This window comes from Aquila chrysaetos, chromosome 2 (genome assembly GCF_900496995.4).
Source record: "Aquila chrysaetos chrysaetos chromosome 2, bAquChr1.4, whole genome shotgun sequence".
Taxonomy (NCBI): domain Eukaryota; kingdom Metazoa; phylum Chordata; class Aves; order Accipitriformes; family Accipitridae; genus Aquila; species Aquila chrysaetos.
This window is the reverse complement of record NC_044005.1, coordinates 45,279,096-45,302,440: the sequence shown is the minus strand read 5'-3', so window position 1 is coordinate 45,302,440 and position 23,345 is coordinate 45,279,096. Positions and strand designations below refer to the sequence as shown.

The following is a 23,345-nucleotide window of genomic DNA, read 5'->3' as shown; positions in this document are numbered from 1 at the left end:
CAACCACCAAAGGAAAAAAACACAAAACCAGTGTAGTAGGTTTTCTAGCAGACATTCTTTTACTTTAAACTGTCCAATTAAAATACTTCAGGATAAGACACTGCCCTATTTATTTACAGAATACCAAAGAACTGTCATAGCTTTCCAGAAAATCTATACACTCCCCAAGAGCAACAGGATTTAGAAGACTTGTAGCAATTTAGTGTCAGAGCAAACAATCAAACGTTGAAAAGCATCACTTTTTGCAGGGTTCTGTTGCAGAAACTTTATGTTCCTCTCCCTTTGATTTAAACATTTCATAGTTAATCTCTGTTCAAAGGCTCCCTTTCAGAAAGTTTTGACTGTTTTTTTTGTTGTGAAAATTCAGAAAGGTTAAAAAAAACCCAACCATTTCCCTAACAATATTTTGTGACACTAAGAGGAAACAGCTGAGCTTTCAAACACCAAATTTAGTAGATAAATGGGACTTAATGGGAAACGTGTGCATTACTATATCTGGAAAAGGAGAAGTCTGGTATTACTCACCTTCTCTGAAAATCAGTCAATTTTTATTCATGTATTTTATAGGTTGAAGAGTCTAGATTTTGCAGTTCACATTAGGAAATTTTATCAAGGGTTTATAAATAACCTGGCTTGTAAGTACACAGAGGCTTTTGGCATTAATAGTAATAATCAACGCTGCATAATGAAGAGTAGACTGTAGAATTTTAGTCTGAATATAAGGTCATTGTTTTACATTTGCAAGCACCTAGCACAGTAAAGTACTGCTCCATGAAAATTAACTTCTGTGTACTACAGTAATACAAAAATAAATAATTATAATTCACATAGATATAATTTCCTCTTTTGTACGTTAAGATTCAAAGCAAGCTGAACATTATTATCCCCATTTTACAGAAAGTATGATGGATGCACAGAGAGAGAGAGGTGACTCTGCTTAGTGAAACTATTCCTCGCCTGTTGCTCATGTTACAGGAATTTACAATCTCAGCTGCTGAAGTAGGCAAGGAATGATAAGATTGAGTAGTTCAATAGCTTTTGGATCAGGGAATGATTAAGCTTGTAATTGCAAGAAGCCACTTAGGTCCTGACCGAGGAATGCGCAGCATCTTTATATAGTTCCTCAGCAAGGAATTTACAAGCTCCATTATTGAAGTCTGCTTATGCACACTTTGGCTTTTAACTCAATGGAAGAGCAAATGGTATAAAAGGAAAACTAGATGCCAAGTGTAAGTACTAAAGCAAAGATAAATTTTCAACATGAAGCCTTAACAAATTAAGGAATTCCAAAAGCTAGTACTACTTTTGAAATATTAATTCAATACATTGGCCAGATACATATTTTAATACCAAATACACAGAATGTGCAGTAAGAGAACTCAACTTTGTGGGAGAAAACCTGTGACTATTTTTTCTAATTACAGTCATCACAGATTTCTGCTGGATGTGCATCCAACCAGCTACATTAGAGTCTCCTAAAACATTTATATCTTTAACAGTTTTTATTTCAGAAAGGCAGAAATATAATTTGAAAGCCTTATCTAGCACACATTCTCCTTAAGTGCTTATCTCCCTCTCCTCCATGTACGTATCACAAATAATGAATGATGAAGAGCTGAAGTCAGAGCCACCACTCTAAAAGGCAGGATGAAAATAAATAAATAAATAAATAAAATAAAGCAACAAGAGAATGGCTCTCCCCTATCACTCTATCTAGTTAAAATGACTTGTGGAACCCACACTTCTTCCTCACTTTCATTTCACATACTTCACGCATACTTTGAAATTCTGTGATTTTAGGAAAAGGTTTTAACGTAATGCTTGTGATTCTTAGCAAGCCAAATTATTTAGAGAATGTGGCTAGGAACTGAAATTACTCCAGTTATTTCAACATAATTTTAATATACATCTCATCTCCATTTTTTCTGACAATAATCAAATAGGAATGTGTCTTCTAGCTTCTAATACTAACTTTTATTCTTATTAGGGATACAACAGTACTTAGTAGCTACTTACTAACAATTTGATGCTGTACAAAGACAACAGAAAAACAGTCTCTGCCTCAAAACACTTACAAAATAAAAGCCCAGTAAATAGATAGATAGTTCAACAAGAGAGCAAAGGAAACAATTATTACTACAATAGTGACCTGGGTAGTAGCTTAGCCATTTTCTATGTTTTTGCATAGGAGAGTGTGAAAAAGTTTTGAAGCAGAATAGTAAACTAGGTTGATGGTGGATGTTAGAAGGAGATTTCTTCAAAGCAGCTCAGAAAGTAAGGGAGAAAGCATGAAGGTGCTAGTATGAAGATTTAATAAATGGCAGCAGTAGGAAGGCAGAACACTAGTTTTATTATTTCACTTAAGTGAAAAGTGAAGGAAATTGTTTTTGGAATTTAAATTATTTCATTCTATTTTAATTTGGCCAAAAGCAAATGTATTTTATATTTCTTCAGCCTCCTGAGTGAAAGACTTATTAATAAATTATTATCAAAATCTGATCATGAACCTCCAAATAGAGCTTTTTATTACTAATTAATGAAGATGTAACTCATGTAACATACATAACTGTATGGCTGATGTGTACATCTTCAGGTGTTACAAGACTTTTAAAGGGTGGGTGCTGCTTGGAAGTTCTGGTAACAGCAGTATTAGCCACTGAAAAGTTTTCTGCAAGACTATCACAGACCACACACAGCCTGCTTCCTCTTCTGCCTGGGGTAGAAATTTGCTGTTTTACATTACTCAGAAGTTATATGAAGTTCTTTGCATTATGGAAGCTAGAAGTGGTTGGGAAGGTCTGGGATATGGGAAGTGAAGTGCTGAAAAATGGGTTAGTACAAAGTGGCTCTAGGCTCATTTTCTTTCATTAGCTCCACGTCCCTCTTCTCTCCCCATAGCAATTTCAATTCCATCCCCACAGAACACACACACACAGAGCACCTATCATTCTCCTTCCCTTCAATAATTCCTGTCATTATCAGCACTGGTAACTCATGTGCGTCTATCCTCTCTCTCCAGAATTGCTGTAGTATGTTACTACTAATGTCACCTTTCTCTCCCTTTGTGCAAGGTGGGTTAGAATTTACTGGGAAGCAAAGAGTTAACAAAGTGACCTGCAGAGGACATGGGCTACTTGGTCATCAGGTGCCCCAGCCCAACGGCTCCTAAGTGCATGTTTGGCTGGAGTCTGGATAAACATGTGATAGTGCCTGAGATCTGTCAGTGCCTGACAGGCACAAGAGCTGTAAGATGTTCCACAACATCACATGAGAGGTGTCACAGTCGTTGGGTTTTCCACAGCCTGATGGTGGTGGTCCTATCCAAGAGTGTTTTGAGTACGGGATGGACATACAGAACTCAAGGGGGGAGTATCTGGGTAGAAGCCAAATGTTGAAGTGAGAGAGATTGCCAAATAGGGAATGTGTTTCTGATAAAAGCAGGCAAAAGTGAGGCTTTCAGGACAGACATGAAGTTTTGAATGGTGTTTAGGAACATTCCTAATAAGGAAATAGCTGGATTAGATTGGTAAAACTGCATGAGAAAAAAAATAATCTGCTGGTGAACTTGGATTTATGTGTTACTTAGAGTAGCAGCCACAATGAAGGAGACCAGGAATAGCTGATCTCTCACTTCTCTTTCTTATGTTAAGCAGCCCGTTTTTCCCCCAGAAGGAAAAATGATGGCATTCTCTTCACATGCTTCTTCAGCAATCTCTCATCTGCACCAAAGTAATTTCCTGTAAAATCTCCAGCCATGCATCGCTACTTTTCCTTTGCAAATATGAACAGTGAAAGATGAAAAAAAATACAGATGGATACAGAGACATGACTTTGGACACTGTCACCCACTGACTCTGAATCTCAAGTGCAGGAAAATGACTCTGAGAGTCTCCTTTACCTGCAGAAAAGTGGGTTCTCAACAACTGTTCTTGCCGGCCTTTAGTCTCATGGGAGATTTTGGGGTTTTCTGATTTTATGCTTTAATGGAAGAACTCACAATCATTTTAAGTTGGAACTGAAATAAGTCTTTTGGCAGGAAAGGGAGAGAGAGAAAAAAAAGACAAGGAGACTTACTTGTAAACTTCTACATATGTATTTAGATTTCCCAAAAGTCAGAAACATTATGTGGTGGTGGAGATTTCTCACTGTGCATGCAGTTCTGGCCAACAATCTGTTTTTGTTGAGTCATCTAAAGTAAATGTAAGAAACCTAATCACTTTACAGGGTGTGCAGCAGATCAGAGAGTTACTTCCAAGTATGCATGTCTTGAAACCCTGCCATTTGTAGGCTGGAACCTTTACAAGCCACATTGCTGTTAAGTAATTAATATATTTATAGATTATTTTGTGCTTAAATAGAAGAGTGATGATGATAGCACTCAGAGACAAAAACCATGCCTCTTAGCTGCTTTATCTCTAGCGTCATAGGGAGAGGAGCCAGATAGTGGGTATTTCAGGAGTGGGTTCCTGAACTGACCCAGCTCCCCACTGTGCAGCAGCCTGGCCACCTTTACATGTCTTTTGAATTCTGTACCTCAAACCTGCTGTCTGCAATAACTCTTCTGCAATTATTCATGATACACTGCATCAAAGTATACCCTGCTGTATTACTTACTGAAGTGCAATACTATATCAGAAGATGTGCGACTGAAAACAGGCATGTGAGTATTACGTTATACTATAGAGCCCTATATTCTACACAGTACTATATTCTGTTTAAGAACAATTACACCACTTACAGGCCTAAGGTTAGAAAAAACTCAGATAAAAGCATGCAGGGACATTCCACTCCCAGAGGAAATTTCACACACTTATAATTTAACATGGAAGAAAAGCATGCAGAAGAATACAACAGGAGCTTACTTAAGGCTACTATAGGCTCAGTGCAAAGCAAAATTGTTTTTTCATCAAATATATAAAATGTGGGGAAAAAAGAAAAAAGAAAGAGAAAAATGTAATTTAGGCTTTTTATGTAACACAGAGAGGCAAAATACAATAGACACTAAATTCTAAAAGTATTTGTAATTGATACTTTAATTGATGTTTAAGCAGCTTTGAATCCTTTGCAAAACAATGCAAGAAACATGAACTGTGTTATGACTAAAGTCCAAAGGCCATCAGATGAAATCTTTGCAGATGTAACTCCATGGAGGTCAGTTAATTTATGCAGTCTGAGGACATGCTACAGGAATAGAGATTTTGTGCAATGAACAGATGGTATTATTAGTAATATACCATTTATACTAGCTACAGCACCTGTTTGAACATGAATATAAACTATTTCTTTTAAAATATTTCCATGCCATGTTCCTTTCATTTTTATAAAGCAGAAACAAAAGTTTACAGCTAATTAGAACCATTGTTGCGGTGTTTGGAAGAGTTCTTGTTGCTGCCCAAGTAGGAGAGATGACAGATATAATTAAATGTGATGAAATTACTAATATTTTATAAAAGCGTGGTCATGTAGGGGTAAGCCAGTAAAAAGATGACATAATGATGCACAAAACCCATTCACTTTATGCATCAGAATGTTAATTACTGGTATTTTTATACATGAACATAGCTCATGACAATTCGCAAAAAGATAACAGATTTCATTAAGACCAAAACATGAGCATAAAATTAAAACTTGATTCAAAATAAAGTTGAAGAAACATAAATAAATAAATCTGGGTAAAGAAATTAGTAAAATAAGTTATCTTACTAAAATCTAATCTTGAGAAATATTAGGATACTCATGGACCAAAATCACAATACATTGCTTGCTTTCCAAATTCCTATCTGTTGTACTACTTTGATTAGATATGAACTAAAACGTCATTTGGTTTATGCTTGTTCAACCCATATATTAATAACTTCATTAATTCTTATTATAAGCATCATAAGTGCTTCTTGACACATAGAGGAAATATGTTGATCCACCTTGTAATTAATTAGAAAACTAGTTGTTGTAGAGTGCTACATAGGCAAGTACTTTAACTTTTAACACTGAACTAAACATTTGAATGCAAACAACAATTGATAATATTTTAGCTGGGATAGAATTACAAGGACCATCATTGGAACATGCATCCCTTTCCACCAAAGCCTTGCTCAGTCAAACCAGAAGGACTAAAGATGAACCATTAATTCATTGTGGTATATTAGGACACAGGTTACTGCACAAACTGCAGTTTTATTGGAGGAACAAAACCTGATCCTGTTTAACAACTGTATTAAGCAACTGTTAGGACAGAATTCATATTTCTAAATAAAACTGCATGGCAAATTGACGTAGAGAGCTTGATATGTAAGCATATGTATCACGCCATGTTGTCATAGATCAAAACATTCACTTACAAAAAATCAGAGCTCATTATGGGGGGAAAGAAAGAGGAAGATGGACAGTGAGATGAGTTTGCTATCCATTCCATTTTATTTCATGACAATATGGAGAAGATATGACATCTCACTCAGAGACAGAACTCGGTAAACTCAAAGACAATTCCACAACTTCTCTGTGGAAAGTGTTGTAATTTATATCTTGCACAGGCAGATGGGAGAGAAAGGAGACAGCTGTTGCAGCCACAACAGCTGACTACACCAGATATGCCACAATTGCAAAACAGATTTTAGTGAGCCCTCTCTCTTTTTTTAGTTTCTGCATTTACCAAGAAGCCGAAGACAACAGAGGTGACAGCCGGAAGCGCAGCTGTGTTTGAAGCAGAGACAGAAAAAGCTGGCATCAAGGTGAAGTGGCAGCGAGCTGGCACAGAAATTACTGAAAGTGAGAAATATGTCATCAAGGCAGAAGGAAACAAGCATTCACTGACAATCAATAATATAGGAAAAGAAGATGATGTGACATATGCTGTAATAGCTGGAAGTTCCAAGGTCAAATTTGAACTCAAGGTCAAGGAACCAGGTACAGTATTTCCTAAGCAATTCTCATTTCATCAGTATTTCCAGCCTCACATGTAAACTTCATGAATGAGGCCCATGGAAATTAGCCTGTCTGTGAGGTCATGGTTTAACTGAGACGCCATAAACTCCCATGAGCCAGGGGAAGAAATGATAGACAGATTTTTAAAATACTTTCTCTATATTGATTACTAGCAGTGTCTAGATCTTTTCCCAAGCTGCACAGCAATAGCATTTGGAACATTACATTCCAACAGCAGAGTTAAAGAAAATCTCATGAATAAACAAACTGTTTACAAAAATAATAATTGCATCACTTTTCATTACCTTTTCTATTTAGACCACTGAAGTTAACATCAAAGTGTTATTCATCAGCTGACGAGTTTCTATACATCAAGACTATAGAATTTAAAAATCTAGGCATCAGTTCTTCCCAAGCTCAGCAAAGAGCCTCATCATCCAGCTTCAGTCGGCCCTTTCTGCTTCCAGCACATCCTCTAAGTTCTAGAAAACCACAGCTAATTTCTCTGCATTTCCTAACATACATTAAAAGCTGTACTTTTGCAAAATTTCTTAAGAAAAGAAGTAGAAACATGACTTTTTCTAATCTTGTCTTACATTCATTTCCAGAAAAGAGTGAGACAGTCACTCCTGCTGAAGCTGCTCCAGCCCCAGCTGCCTCAGAGTTGCCTGCTCCACCAGTAGAAAGCAGCCAAAACACAGAAGGTAATTGAGAACACTGTTATCAAGTCTGGTTCATTAACAGAAAGGAAAAACAGGAACAGGGAATCTTTAGAATCAGTGAGGTAGAGACAGTAGCTGAAAGCAGACCACTAGTGATGAATGACAAACAGTAAAGAATAAGGAATCTCAGAGACAGAAGAAACATATTGAGATACTTTGAAATTACTTAACAAACTCACTCTATAGGCTGTAACAGAAGCTGATGCAGAAAGTTCTAACAAATAATTCTGATGTTTATTTCAGTTATATCTGCTGGGACTCAACCAGAAGAGCCTCTGGACCCTATTGGGCTCTTTGTGACACGACCCCAGGATGGAGAAGTTACTGCTGGTGAGTACAAAATGTGAGTCAAGTGATGTTTGTAAACTGTACCTGTTGCTTGACTATATAGCTCTCCATGTACAGGATGACAGCAGTGATACAACAGATAAATTAAACGCTATTCATAGGCTCATTTTCACCTACTTCCCTTGCAAGGTGGAAACATTACGTTCACTGCCAAAGTGGCAGGCGAGAGCCTACTGAAGAAACCATCAGTGAAATGGTTCAAAGGAAAGTGGATGGACCTGGGAAGCAAAGTGGGGAAACATCTCCAGCTACATGACACCTATGATCGAAATAACAAGGTACAATTGGCAGAGTAAGGTTCTCAGTCTTCTAGATACTAATCTTTAATCTGGGGAAAATATAAGGTAATATAGGATTGTTTTGATATTAAGGTACCCAAAGCTACACACAATGCTATACTTATGCATAGAAGTCTATGTTTTGACCATGCAGATAAGAGACAAGCACTACATACAGACTCTTGCATGTCTTATCTATGTCGAGATGAGAAAATATCTGGAGGACTAGGGGAGCAGTTTTGCACTATCTACTACAGGATTCCCTCCATCTTCCTCTCACATAATAGACACTTGTTATATTTAAAAGAAAACAATAAATCAGACATATTTAAGTATGGTCTATTTTGGTTTTAATAGATCAAGCATTCAGCTGTCAGTGTTGGAATTTATTGTTCTCTTGCATTGTCTAGACTACATTGTAGAGCTGAGTAAGATCCATTTTTACCACAAATGCATTCAAAGATACACAAACAGGAATACAAGAGTCTGTACCGTGACCTCGCATCCTGTGTGGTATATGAAACACTACTACCCTCTCCTGGATGGAACAGAACAGACTTGTTCACATTAGCCACTCCTTTTGCTGAATTTTTAAATGTACTGTATATATTCTGGGTAGAGGCTGTATTTGTTTAATGAAAGCTCTATTCCTGTTTCCAATGTACATGTAATTTTTATGACAGTAAATGAGTTACACACTCAGGAGGTTCTAAAAGGACACAGAGGCATGTTTCATGCCTTGTCTATTTCTCTCCATGCCTTAATATGCTGTATTCTCTCTCTCTCTTACACCATTGGCTTTTCTAACTTATGAATTGTATTGGTGTCTATTCTAGGTATACACCTTTGAAATGGAAATCATAGAAGCAAACATGACTTTTGCAGGAGGGTACAGATGTGAGGTGTCTACCAAGGACAAGTTTGATAGTTCTAATTTCAACCTGATAGTCAATGGTAAGATGAATTCCTGCCACCTTGTTTCTTCCTTTTATTTTTTTTTTTTTTCCTACCCATATGCCCACCAATAATTCTTTCTGGTACATAGCAGCCAGTAGACAAGCATACATATGAAGTATAGAGCTGAAGAGCTACAGGTACACTTACAGAGGCACACAGATAAGGATTGGGATGGGTTGGCAGAGATACAGAGCATTAGAAGTAACACTTGGATGTCACCCAAGTCAGAACTGTGATGCTCTTAAAGAAAGCACACAGAAAGATGCAAATCAGCCCAGCTTTCCTCTGGCTTTATTCTGATTTCAGATCCATTCTTTCATGATATTTAATTCCACTAGAATAAAAGAGAGGTCCATTCTTACTTTGGCAAAAATTCAGTATTAAAAATGGATACTTGAAAAGAAAAAAAGGGGGGGGGGAACAGAAAGCTTTAGACATGTGACACTTATCAATTCCTTTCTTCCAAATAAATTCAAGTTGTGCAGAAGCACTTCTGATATAAAATTGTTTTAAGATTAGGTGACTCATTTTACATAATACATGGTGCCACTCTCACAACTGCTACACTGAAAAGCTTATCAGCAATTGAAAAGGAAGTACATTTTAACATCAATTTCCCCCTGGTGTGGAAGAGTTTAAGTAAAACAGTATACGCATGGACCACCTGAAAGTGTTGAACGTTTGGACTATTTCATGTTTCAGTGGTTCTGTTGAAGGGACTGCAACATTAATTTGCATCCAGCAACCAATGAACCCAATATGCAAAGACAAAAGTTTATTGAAGATCCTCAAATCAGCAGTGTTCATTTTTGAAGTTTCACTAGTTGGCTGTAGGCCTCATAAGACTTAGGAGTTGTGATTGGGGACAGTTTTTCTCCCAGTGGTAGCACTACACCTATTCATACCTACAGAAGCTTAGAACAGAGCAGTAAAGTTCTCTCTATGCAACATCCTCGGTGGAGTTTCTGTACATCTCTACATATTTCCAGGAATTTACCTTTGCTTTCAGAGAATGGATTACAATTTATTATTAGCAATAATATTCAGTTGATATCCAGTGGTTTTCTCATTAGGGCTTAAATACCCTGTGAAGCCAGTATTGAAACTAAAATCTACCAGCAGGAGAATTGACAAACATGAGATAAGACAATTCATCATGCTGCAGGTTATTATGAAGCATGAAACAGAATTCAGTTATACATGCAACACTGGATGTTGAAAGCTAGTTAGTGAAGGCTACATATTTAAAGATGATGCTTCAATCTTTCAGTATGATATTGTAAATTGTGATCAGTTGAAGAACTTTAGGGAAAAAAAAAGTCTGCAAAGGAAAAGCTTTAGAAATAGCACTGTATTTTTGCATTATTTTGACTTGCTCTCCCATTCTTGTTCATCACTTTTTGTCACATCAGAAGCACCAGTAACTGGAGACTTGGATATTCGCTCTGCCTTCCGACGCACGTGAGTATGTACAGTAGAAACTTAGGTAGAGCAGATTATACTTCCATGTGGAATTCATTACTTTCCTAAAGTAACTAAAATCAAAGCTGTTGTGTGAACAAGCACAAAGATAGCGATGTCTACTAAGAAAATATTTGTATTAAGAAAATATTTCTACTATTAAATACTATACAACTCCTAGATGTCATCTAAGAGAGTTTTTTATCTTTGTACTGGCACAACGATCCTGCTTGTCTTCAATTATGCAATTGATAATGTGTATAATTCTACCAAGAACTTCAGCACTTTTTTTCCAGATCTGTAAAAAGCACTCCAGATGTGGACCACTAGAGAAGGAAAAGATTCTGTGTAGTGCCTAGTCTTGATTTGGTCTGGCTTGAGGAACTACATGTACCTTAACACAAACATTTGCTAAACAAAGAAGTGGAGTTTGATGTGAGCTCTGTAAGCAGCATATCACTGATAACATTAATACAAGCATTTTGATTGTATTTGTTTTCATGTTCTGTAATTCTATTAATTGAATGGAGACAGTGATACTGTGTCTGTGTAAAAACTCAGATATATGTAGGTCTTAGATATTAAAGACTGCAAGGTATTGCACTGATGTTTAAAAAGGTATTCTCCCCACACCTGTAATACTGAGCTGATATGACTTAATGGAATAATATTCCCTTCTATTAGTAAAATTTGCAAAATTGCTTGGTTTTTTTTTATTTAGACATCAACAATGTGTTTTTTCACTGCTGAGTATTTCTTCTCCCTTTGTGTAATTCAGTTTCTGGTTTAGTTTTTGTATATATTTGCAAAGTTACTAGACCAAGAGTAGTCCAACAGACATCTATTTCCCTAACATAGGGCAGAAACCAACTGTGGCAACTCCTTGAGTTTTTCCCCTATAAGTGCTATTTTTATATGAGTTTGTTTGGGGTTTTTTAAGCATTCTATCACAAAGAACTAAAAAAGGCTTGCAGAATTTGTCTACAGTCAAATCCATCTATAGGTAGCTGACCAGCCTCGCTGTGATGCCTATTAAATGGAACACACTCAGTGCATATCTGCATTGTGTTATCTCACTGCAGTGAAATTAGGTTTCAAGAGTTTCTCTTCTTGCTAGCACAATTAAAAGAATTTAGAATCAGTTCAGAGTGAGCACAGTGTGAGCAGCTTCAGGCTGTTCAGATTTTTAGTTTCTTCTGTAAGAATGAAGCCAAATTTTGAACTGAACTGTTTAAATCTAAAGCTTTGTCTTTGTTACCTCCAGGAGCCTGGCAGGAGGGGGGAGACGGATGACTTCAGCCTTTCTCAGGTAGCCACCGCCTGTGTCAGCAGACATATTCAAGTCTAACAATGAACTGTCTCTCTCTGCTTAGGAAAAGAAAAAAAAATTAAAAAAAAACCCACAGAACTAGCTGCATCTTAAATTCCAAATAAATCATCATTTATAGTATGTAGTATTTATATGAGACAAATACATACAAGTAAGTAGTAATGTAAGATGAGTATAAATAACAAAAAGAGTAGTTTGATAGTTCAATGAGAGGCAGATTCATCTACAGAAAAGGCATGTGTTCAGCAAGTGGCATCTTCTCACCATTGTTAGAAGAAAATAAGTAACTTCAGATTATATGCATGTCTGCCCCCTCTGTATTATATGTTTTCCTCTATACTAAGCACACGTTGACTAAAATTGCCACTGCTCACAGAAATGTACCAGCACACATGCATAGGAAAATCTGTTGTTTCCTGGCACAGTCTTTATGCTAGTATCATTAAATTTCCCACCCTATCCCTTTTCGTCCCAATGCCTTCTACCATAACAAAAATAGGAACTCTGAAACTTAACTCTATGCATGTTAAAGCAGTTATTAGGGTCTTATTCTTCAGAAAAGCTAAATATTGATTGCTGGGCTTTCCTGAAAATCTGATTTAAGTACCACCTGGGAAGCAATAAGGTGACTAGTTATTCTCCCAGCTGTAGGTTCTGATTTCCTGAATCTTTGACCACAAGAAGCCATTTTCAAATTTGGGATTATACTAGTGATTTTTATGTACATTTTATGCCTGCAAACACTGAAAATCCTCTGAAAGTAGGGAACAAAGTGGCCAAAAATACACTTTTCTGTTTGAGCTATATACCCAAAAAATTACCCTTTCCAGTACTGTACTATCTTGAAAGTAATCACAGAAGTAAAAACGGTACTTTCTTAATAAAAAGATCTCTTCTCACAACATATTCAAAATTACACCGATTCAAAATTGTTACTTATTCTCACTAACCTTGCATTGTCAAGCAGCACAAGAAGTTTGGGACTCATTTCTCTTCCATTTTATTAAGAGTACTGTTAAAATGCCCATCATTTATCTGTTGAGACTGTTTTCTTACTTTTAAAAATATTTGTTCCTGCAAGATTGAATTTTTCTGACATTCTGGTTTACACTTCTACAGACTGATTTTCTCTGAAGCAACTAGCACTGTGTATTGACAAAGACAGCATTACAGGCTGCCACTACCACCAGTACAACTGAAAAGAACGATTTCTGTGTATAAAACAATAATTAAATATAAGGTGTTGCTGCTGGAAGAATCTGAATGCTGTGAGATGGCATCACCAGATTCTTATAATCAAGACAACAGAGGTGTCAAGAAGCAGCTGAACATTGATGATGGGAGACTGACTGAGATGAAGAAAATCCATTTTGACTTTCTAAACCCTGTCTGAATGCAAAAAGACCTTTTTTTTTTTTTTTTTTGCTAAGTTGAATAATCAACAGTCATGAAATCCAGTGTAACTCCCAATACTTTTATATCAAATCCCTGAAGTAATTTTTTAGGAATTAAACCCAAAGAAGTGATTTTAGTAACTTTACGCTAAGTTTTCAGAGTAGATCTGTCCTTCAAATGTTCAGAAGCACAGCTAAAACCACATTTGATTCAGAACACCAAAAATAACACTGTGCATATGAGTTCACCACCATATGTAACAGACAGAATTACACATCAAAAACCTCCTGCTTGTTGCTTCTTGTTCTCACGAATGAATTCATCACAACATTGCTTGCCATGATGCCTGTTGAACAACTGCATATTGAACCTCATCTCAGAATCAAAGTCAGATCACAGAATTCCTCCTTTAACTCTCCCAAGTACCAATGTTGTGACACTTTTTTCAGTATAATGAATTCTGGAATCACAAAGAGCCTTAAGAAACAATTACAGCTGGGATAATACTAGAAAAAAAAAAAAAGTGATTTTAGATTGTAAAAAGTCCCACAAAAATTTTGGTTAAATACTGCCCCACACTGTAAACAATATCCACATTCCTGAAACTACAGCTTTCCAAAAGCAGTAATGATTCTAAAGGAAAGCTTCTGCGATGTCTTTATGATAATTAATACATTCCAGATCAATATGACCGCCAAACTAATACCCGGTACAACTTTATCCATAATCAGTACAGAAAAAATACAAGTTCATTAAATATATTTCTTAAACCTATATGAAAACCAATATAGACAAAGAGCCTAATTAAGTCACCTTCCATGTCAGTACACATTCTAAGTCATTCTAAACCCATCTACTGCTCCCCTACAAAAATATATCATCTACATAATTATTTAGCCTCACAAGCTATTCCCATTTCCTTCTGAAACTAATTATAGTTTTCTGTTACTATACAGTACCGAGGGACATGAAGAAGGTGGAGAGTTTAATTTTAGTGCCCTACTGAAAAAGAGGTGAGTAAAAATCCATAGACTTAAAGAAATAAAGTAACGAGCTTCTGTTGAACAACTCTGAAAACACTAAAACTAGAATAAGTGAAAGTTTCATAAATTCAGAATCCTTGTAGTTTTGCTAAAGCAGTTATAACTGGAAAAAGCATGACAGGTAATTATGGCAACTTCCCCAAATACTCAGCATTTGCTGCATTTCTGCTAGGTTTATATTGGAGAAAAAAAACCAAAAAACAAACTGATCTTTCCCAAGATAGACAAGGCTGGGACTAGGGTAATTACATGCTTCCACCAGCACTTTTCATTAAAAGAAAAACCAAAACGCAACAACAATTCACAATATCTGTCTATAATGCTGCCTTACTAAGAATGTTCTGTCCTAAGTTTTCACAATACTTTGAATCAGAGAGCTGGGAGGACAAGCCTTTTTATTAGATATCTAAATGTTACTATTACACTATATACCTATATTATATATAGCTGTTTATCATATATATAAAAAGATATTCTATGTTGTATAAATATTATATAAATATTTTTTACTCTTCTGATTCTAGTTTTTCTTTCTTGCTTTTATTTCCACTTCTTTTGGTGGAATTTCCTCTACCATTCTCATCCTTCCTTGCCACATGTGTTTTCATAACCTGTCTACTTATGTTTTTCTCTTTTTACCACCATCTGAATCTGGATGTTTTGGATTCCACTGTTGCCAACAGAGAGTAAGATTTCTATTTCATTTTATTATAAATGCATGGGTCAGACTGAATATAAGAACCATTTGGTTTGAAATAACACATGCATCTTCATCTTTCTTACATGTAGAGCGTGACAAAAATTATAGAGTATGAAAATTGTCAGCCACCAATTTCTGGGCCAGAAATGCTTTTAAACAATTAGTAGAAGTTAAGGGTGGACCATTCAATACAAATCAATGTATTTCTCTGAATGTCCTTTGGTTTTCACTGTCACTTGCTTTTATAAGCAGTTTTAAATTGTCCCTGAATTTCCAGATTTTCTCAATAACCTTGTGCTTTAAATTCCTATTGTCATAGAAATTAGAATCAGAAAAAATCATTTGCATAATATGCCTGCTGGTGCCTATCAAATATGTGCTTTTTGTTCCATCCATTCTTAAACATGTTAAGTGAACGTATTACTGAAGTTGTTTATTCCATAAACGTACAGGCTTCTCTGTTACAAAACATTTCTTTTTATTCCAAGTAAAGTTTCCATTGCTCTGTATCACCCCAGTACTCCAAGCATGCTTCTTTCTGTTCACTGCCCCTGGTCGCTCACTTGTCTGTCCAGCTCCTGAAGTTACTATCAACACTTATCACTAGACTCATGTTTTGCAAATCTAAACTTAGTTTAAGTTTTCACAATCAACTACTTGGGGTGAATGTTGTGAATCTGTGTTCAGTCTCTGCTCAGGTATGGGTATCTCTATTTACAAAAAGTGTTTTATCTTCACAAAGAGTACAGGATCATGTAGACATCTGAAGTAACGTGGTTACGGAAGGCAATAAAGCCACAATAGCCTCATGTTTCACTCAGGTTAACTCACCCAAATTTCAGTGGGGCAAACAAGGACACATAGGTGTACAAAGCCCTGTATTATGCAACATGCAATGTATCCAACCAGAAGTGAATTCTGGCTTTGCAGTAACACTACAACCAGAACTCTCAAGGAGGCCAGCTAGATGAGACAGAAAGTACACCTATCAAATCTTCTATAGCTGACATTGCTATCAAAGTTTCTTGTTTCATCATGAACCCCAGAGAAGTCTGAAACAAAAAGTGCATTAGAATTTTTTTCTAATTCTAAAGTAGGGAAAATATGTTTTCTGAATAATGGCAGTAATCAAAACTGTACAGGTTTGAGAGCTGAAATACAATAGCTGTACACACATTATAATTTCTATAGAAAATGTAAGGCAAAAAAGAGTTGTTGATCTCTCTTAAAAATTTTCAAATGAATGGAGGACAGCATGAAAATATTTGCATAATTTCATACAGTGACTCCAGCTGGAATGAAGTGCTAAGTACTATGAGCCCCTCTCCTAGTGCCTTTCCCTTCTGCTTTCATAATTAGTTTTGAGCAGTGATAGAACTCTAAAAAGTAGTAAAAATCTCCAGTATTTCCAGAAATGTTCAATTTGTGGATTTAATTGTTCATTATTATTAGACTAGAAATATAATTCATTAAAAGAAGCTTATAAATTTCACTGCATTTTATCAGTATTTTTGACCTTTCTAGACTTATAAGTCTCTGTTTAGTGAATTTAAGCATACTGATAAATTCACTGCTCCTAGTTTTTTTTTTCACAGCCACTTTAGAAGTAATTTGTGGATCCTTCAGGCTTTGCACACCACAGCTTGAAGACCACTCCTATATTAATGAGAACCGATAGGCATAAAAAACTCATCATGGAATGAAAGTGTTCTTCATTAAAATAGAATAGAAAAAGGTACCTCATGCTGAGGAACTCTCAAGAGCTATGCAGATTCAAATAGAATTGAAGATTATTCTTTTACTGCTTCTGCTTTGTCCCACCTAATTTACAAGTGCTCCTCAATCCAAAGGTAATGAACATTCTGACTATAATAAAGAGAGCTTCATTTAATACTATATCTCCTATCACTGTAATTTAATTAAATGGTGTTGACATACAGATGTCATGGGCCAAGGAGAGGTCATTGGGAAGAGGAAGGGAACAGCTGTCACAGAACTATTAAATGGGATAGTGAGCAGAGACCTTGAAGGAGGTGACAGCTGACAGGGTCCAATCAGTTGACAGTAATGGGATAGGAAGGAACCATCCCTGAGATGTACAAAACTATTTTTAACCCCTCCACATATGTTTAAAACATATCAGCTGCATATTCCATTTACAGCAGGTTCACTAAGCTGCATCTTAATGCCCCCAAGTGCATAGTTAACCTATGAGGTGATCACTCTGAATAAGGATCCCCAACATGAGGGAGAGTAACGCAAGGGTGGGAGAAACTTCAGGAGTCCAAGTGCTCTATTACTTTTCGTACACTGCTTAGTTCCTGTTGGTAGTGGAAGAGTACAGCCTAACTGTGGAAACTCTGTGTCTTTATGGGATCAAAGAGAATGTTTTAACAACTACAAAATGGTGAAAAGGAATACTGGGATGCGGAAACCTTTGCTCAGAGGCAAAGACATGTTTTTCTTTTCTTTTTCAGAACTCAATTAAATACTATAAAAATTACAGCCTTTAGCTTTTAGTACCATTTTACATGCAACTTACAAGCCTTTCCCTATAATTAGAAAGTATTAGTATTTCCAAGGAAGAGACTATACTCTTGCATATGATCAAATTTCTTGTATTTCAGCTTGCATACACCAAAACAGTATTGCCAGATATAACAATGGGATGACACTGAGTAATGGAAAAGCTAAAGCAAAAATTAAGGAAGTCTTCTCAATAGTGAGATATACTAGACTGGGGAATTGCTTCCAAACTGGAATATTTTTCTCATGATGTATTTAAAAATAACTCACACAAAATATTTTTGAAAATTCCATGAATAATCCTACCTGCAAATTTTCAGGTAAAGGGGTGTATACAGGTGAGCATATAAACAGGCAGATAGACAGAGAGAGCACCAATGTTTATATAATGCCTGAGGGAAAATCATAACATTTGAATCTGTTAAGTCTTTCTTTTTTCCTACGATTTTATATTTCCTTCTGAGATACAGTTTGCTCCACAGAACATTAATTGTACTAGTACAAAGAACTCAGCACATATTAGAAATATTATCTATTCCTAGTTTTATGTATTTATATATCTATTCCAATTTACATGTATTTAGAAATATTTTGAAGTTGCTCATTGATATGATTAGGGCAACTAGCCCAAGAACATAGTTTAAAAAAAATCTACAAAACTACAAACCATTTGTAGCTGCCCCAAACTAAATGATAGATATACAGAGAAATCTTGATTAAATTTGTGGGTGATGATGCACTGTTATAACAAGGCAAATACCCAGTAGACTGCACTTATCGCAAGGAGTCCAAACCAGATATGCCTATCAATTCAGTGAGTGCTAGTGAGGGCTTAGTGCTTAGCGAGTGCTAAACCACTCCAAAGATATAAGATATGCATGCCATATTTCAGCTCAAACTCACTGAGCTGAAATCCTCTTCTCTTGCCTCCTTTCTGTTCAAGAGCTACAAGGGTGCTGGAAATCCCAAGCCTGGACTGCAGTACTTTAATAAACACAGCCCTCTCGTTACAAGCAAGCCTTTTTTGGGCAACCAAAGGAATACCAGAAACGTTTGGTTCTTCTACCTGCTGTCCAGACTGACTACAGTCATGATTTTTAAAGTAGTAATATTTCTCACAGACTAATGGAACTGTTCTTTTCCTGAAAAGAATAGAAATACACCCAATAATCCTCCACTTTTCTCTGCATTACCTGCTGCATAACTTGTCTTCTTGTTGGGGGTTACCATTGAACATGGCTTTATTATAAGGGTGTGTTCTGCTGCACTGGAATCTGCTTGGTCCTGGTGGTATCAGAAACAACAGCCACAGAAGTTCCTTTTCCTAAAGACATTTTTGAGAAAATGTTACTTCTTTCATCCTTTCTCCGATTACCAAAATGCAAATTATGACAGGCAACAACTCCATGACGACAGGGCAAAGTAGAGCAATTTGTTTCCCTGTAAGGTGATCAGCCATAATTAGGAATAAGCAGAAGTGCTTACACTTGTAATATAAATTGCAGAGTGGACCTGTACAAAGTGTGGGCGGCTTTGGTTTCAATAGGGAACAGCATTTTTCTTAAGCCTATTTCAGAGCTTTTGCATGAGCTCCTTCATCTCCCCGCTACTGAAGCACAGGCTTGTTCTGCTAAAGGTGAAGATGACATTCATGGCTCTTTTGTATTAACACGATGCCCTCTTTCTTGTCCATTGGGATGCTGCATGTTTTTCCAAACGGTTCTCTGCATCATTCTGGAGTACAGCAGCTTCTTGCGCTCAGTAAATCGGTAAGGTTCCACCCCTTTCTTTTTCTATTTACGATCTTTTAAATAAAAAAATACAATGACAGAAAAAGAATGCCTTTCCCAAAGCCAGGCAACCAAATTTTCACTTGGTTTTGCTAAACCAAACATTAATTCTCCCATAATCACTAGTTCCTTGGTTAAACTATCAAATAAGTAGTGCCTTGTAAATATTGTCTTGTTTGCCACTACTCACTAGTCTTTATGTTTTATAGACTACTATAGCCAACAATTGTCTTTACAATAGACGACATATATTTTAATAATCTATGATTCACTTTAGTGAAGAGAAAAAACGTCCTGAGTAGAAAAGGACTTGTTTCTTATTAACATAAACCAACTGCCTTGTTTCTAAGGCATTCTCAGAATATCAGTTCAGTTCCTTGCTTAGTCACATGTTTTATGTATAACCATCACCGGAAAATAAGTCTCCTTGTGTTTCCATTACCCATCATTAAAGGGAAGTTAATATTTATTTGCTTTGGCTATTAGAAAGTAAACCCTTCAGGACAGCGACTGGATTTTGATCACTGTATATATAAATAGAAGTAAAACTACTCACCAGTTTTATTTCATCATTTTAGGTAATAATACAGCAAAAAGTTAGACTGCTAAATTCTTTATTAAGAAATGGCTTCAACAAGCCAATATTCCAAGCCTATGGCTGTTTTTAAATCCTCTCAATAGTGGCACTCAGATACTCTAATCCCTTTCTGCAGAGGTGAAGCAAAATCTGAATCACAATCCGATGTTGATGTCTGGGAAATCCTGAGGAAAGCTCCTCCGTCCGAATATGAGAAAATTGCTTTTCAGTATGGTATCACAGATTTGCGTGGGATGCTGAAACGCCTCAAACGCATAAAGAAGGAAGAGAAAAAAAGTACAGGTTGGCGAGCTGTATTTTATTCCAAATATATGTGTCCATATCTTCTTCTTTGTGAGTTCTTCAAATATTAACATCAGCTGGACAGCAGCCAGATACAAGACCAAGGGAAAAGTAGTTTCCTATTCCAATTGTTACACAGTCTTTACATGTGAAATGCTGATTACCAAAGATTAAAGCTATCCCCAAAGCTCTGAGCTACTTCACTCTGAAACTCTGGATATTCAGAACCTGCTCATTTTACTAGTTTCTTCTGCTCTGCCCCTTATCTTTCCCTGAACATAAAACGATACTCCCCTTATCCCTAAAACTGGTCAGTATGTCAGGCATCAGTGATACATTTAAAGAATTGCATTTCCATTGGGATGACACATTTGGAATTCTTGAGCCTTTTCTAGCCCTGTGAAGTACTAATTACCTAATTTTAACTAATTTGTTTTAAAAGTCTGAAACAGAGAAGGCAAGCTGCCATTCATTAGTACTGAGAAGATCAGTATCATCTTCTTACATGGGCAGACATAGCTGTAACTCTATTTAGGATGTGTTGAAGTACCTATTCACATCTGATTTAGAATATTCTACTTTGCTTATTTTGGTTGATATCACATGCTTTTCATGCTATGTTAAGGAGTAACAGAAAACAGAACAGGATGAAGAACAGACAGAAATGGTAAAAATGCAAACGGATGCAGAAAGTGGGGAAGGTTTAAGATGATGGTAAACAACAGGAAAGTGAATAAAGATATACTTTCCTGACAGAGAATGTAAAAAAAAAAAAAAAAAAAAAAAGGTCAAGTATAAAAATTATTAAGATTTTTTTTTTAATCATTCTTCATCATAGCATTCCAAAAGAAACTGGATCCAGCTTACCAAGTGGACAAAGGGCAAAAGATTAAATTAATGGTTGAAGTTGCCAATCCAGATGCTGATGTGAAATGGCTGAAGAATGGACAGGAGATCCAAGTGAGCGGCAGGTAAACTAGAAACACAGGAAATCCAAAAAGGAATGGGCTACAGCTTGGACAAAGTGGAAAAACTAGCTTTTCTTAGAAAGAAAGGAATAAAATAGGGAGAAATAGGAGCTGAGAAAGAATGTACATAGTGTTTTGGCTCAGAGTCAGTTTGCTGTTCTCATGACTGTTTCTTTTTCTTCCCTCTGCTCTATATATCTACACATGGAACTGGATGCTTACATCTATCTACTTAGCAAGTAAGTCCTCAGATTATATTCTGATCTTTATGTGTATATCCAGCATTCAAAATTACTTTCTCGTGATATGGCACATACTTCAGCGTAGCTTGTTTGTAAAACCAATTTCCAGTGATTTTGTTCTGAAGCCACGACAAGGCATTTTTAATGGTAGTCAGGTTTGTTGTGTGGCTGGATGTTAGAAAAGCATCCAACACCATTTGCAGGAGTTTGTATGTCTCACACTTGTATGAGGATTTCTCCATAATTTCCTATGCTAGTTTTTCAACCACTACTGCTGTCACTGAGACAGGGATAGAGGGCTTGAGTCTTAACAAACCCTGCCACTGATGTCAGGAAAAAAGTAGGAACCTTTTCCTCTGCCAGGCAGGGGAAGACAGTGACGGTCAAAAAGAGTTACCTCTCTGATAATGACATTGAGATTCTCTTTTCAGATATATTTTTGAGGCTATTGGAAATAAGAGAATACTGACCATAAACCACTGCTCTCTGGCCGACGATGCAGCATATGAATGTGTGGTAGGGGAGGAGAAGAGCTTCACAGAATTATTTGTAAAAGGTGAGCAATGGTAGCAAAAGGAAAGAGATCTCCCCTAACATTTAGCATTGAATTACTGTCATCTTCTCTACTCTCAGATTAGTTAATCATGTAGGAAAGGAAATTCTCAAACATATGAATGAATTCTGACATCTATTGAAGTAGATATTTTTCTTACAGTTAAATGAAGGAAAGTTTTCCCTATAGCTGCAACTAAAAAAGCACAGGAAAACAGCACAGTAATAATTACCATTAATTATTATTTGGAAAGTGATTTACATCTTTCCAACAATAGGTCTAGAAACTTACTTTAAAAATTTGATTCCACTCAAGATAAACATGTGCCTTAAGCTCTACAAGCAGACCAAGTAGTACAGAAAACTAATGCCTCTAGTTTAGAATTTCAGAATACATATGAAAACTGATTAATCCTGTGTTTGTATTCTGTCTCACAAAGCGAAAAACGAAAAGGTCATTTGATAACGATAACATGATCTGGCATAGTAAATTTTAAGTTCCAACACAGAGAGCATCACCACGTATTTGTCCAGGGGTTCTTCCTGCAGAGTGCAGAGTCGTGAAATCTACCTCTGGTCTTCAGTCTTTCATGATACTGTTTCAATAAAAGTCTCTTCATTTCCAGAACCTCCAATCCTGATCACTCACCCACTGGAGGACCAGATGGTGATGGTTGGAGAGAGAGTGGAGTTTGAGTGTGAAGTGTCTGAGGAAGGAGCTACTGTGAAATGGTAAGGGAATAGAAAAGGGGAGAAAAAGTCAAACAACATCAAACCGTGTCCTTCCATGGGACATTCTAGTACCAGTGTTTGTGGACAAGAGCTGTGGAATAAACAGGAAGAAGGCATCTTACATAATCGTTTTCAGGAAAAGATTGATCCTCCTCATATATGTCAAATATTGAGGAGGAACTGAGAGGGCAGAACATGGCAGAAAACAAATCCAGTATAGATATTTTATAGTGTCTCTGGGATTTCTTGTTCAGTGTTTACAGGATGCTACTGACTGTACCAAGCTGTTAGCTTCAAAGTTTTCTAAACACTTGACAGTAATGTCTAACTATTGCCCAGACTAATCACATTTGTATTGTGATGATCTTGCTATACTTTATAGAATCTTCTGGTCTTCTCAACTGCAGTGACTTTGGTTTTTCTTAAAGTATTTTTTCTTAGGTAAAAAGTTAGTGTCTCTTGAGACAGAGAAGGAAGGTCTTTGACTTATTTTAACATCT

The 23,345-nt window shown here is 36.4% G+C and overlaps 1 protein-coding gene across 2 annotated transcripts in view; it reads left to right on the top strand.

Moving 5' to 3' along the window:
- MYBPC3 (myosin binding protein C3) overlaps nucleotides 1–23,345 on the top strand; it is a 62,058-nt gene that overhangs the window by 2,467 nt on the left and 36,246 nt on the right. For both annotated transcript variants that reach the window (XM_030006577.2, XM_030006578.2), the window contains exons 2-16: nucleotides 6,637–6,903; nucleotides 7,530–7,625; nucleotides 7,887–7,973; nucleotides 8,121–8,269; nucleotides 9,106–9,223; nucleotides 10,639–10,687; nucleotides 11,952–11,996; nucleotides 14,369–14,425; nucleotides 15,139–15,141; nucleotides 19,427–19,450; nucleotides 20,185–20,351; nucleotides 21,190–21,322; nucleotides 21,556–21,558; nucleotides 21,993–22,117; nucleotides 22,740–22,845. In XM_030006577.2, the coding sequence (XP_029862437.1) occupies nucleotides 6,637–6,903; nucleotides 7,530–7,625; nucleotides 7,887–7,973; nucleotides 8,121–8,269; nucleotides 9,106–9,223; nucleotides 10,639–10,687; nucleotides 11,952–11,996; nucleotides 14,369–14,425; nucleotides 15,139–15,141; nucleotides 19,427–19,450; nucleotides 20,185–20,351; nucleotides 21,190–21,322; nucleotides 21,556–21,558; nucleotides 21,993–22,117; nucleotides 22,740–22,845 (1,429 nt within the window). The remainder of the gene's footprint in view (nucleotides 1–6,636; nucleotides 6,904–7,529; nucleotides 7,626–7,886; nucleotides 7,974–8,120; nucleotides 8,270–9,105; nucleotides 9,224–10,638; nucleotides 10,688–11,951; nucleotides 11,997–14,368; nucleotides 14,426–15,138; nucleotides 15,142–19,426; nucleotides 19,451–20,184; nucleotides 20,352–21,189; nucleotides 21,323–21,555; nucleotides 21,559–21,992; nucleotides 22,118–22,739; nucleotides 22,846–23,345) is intronic.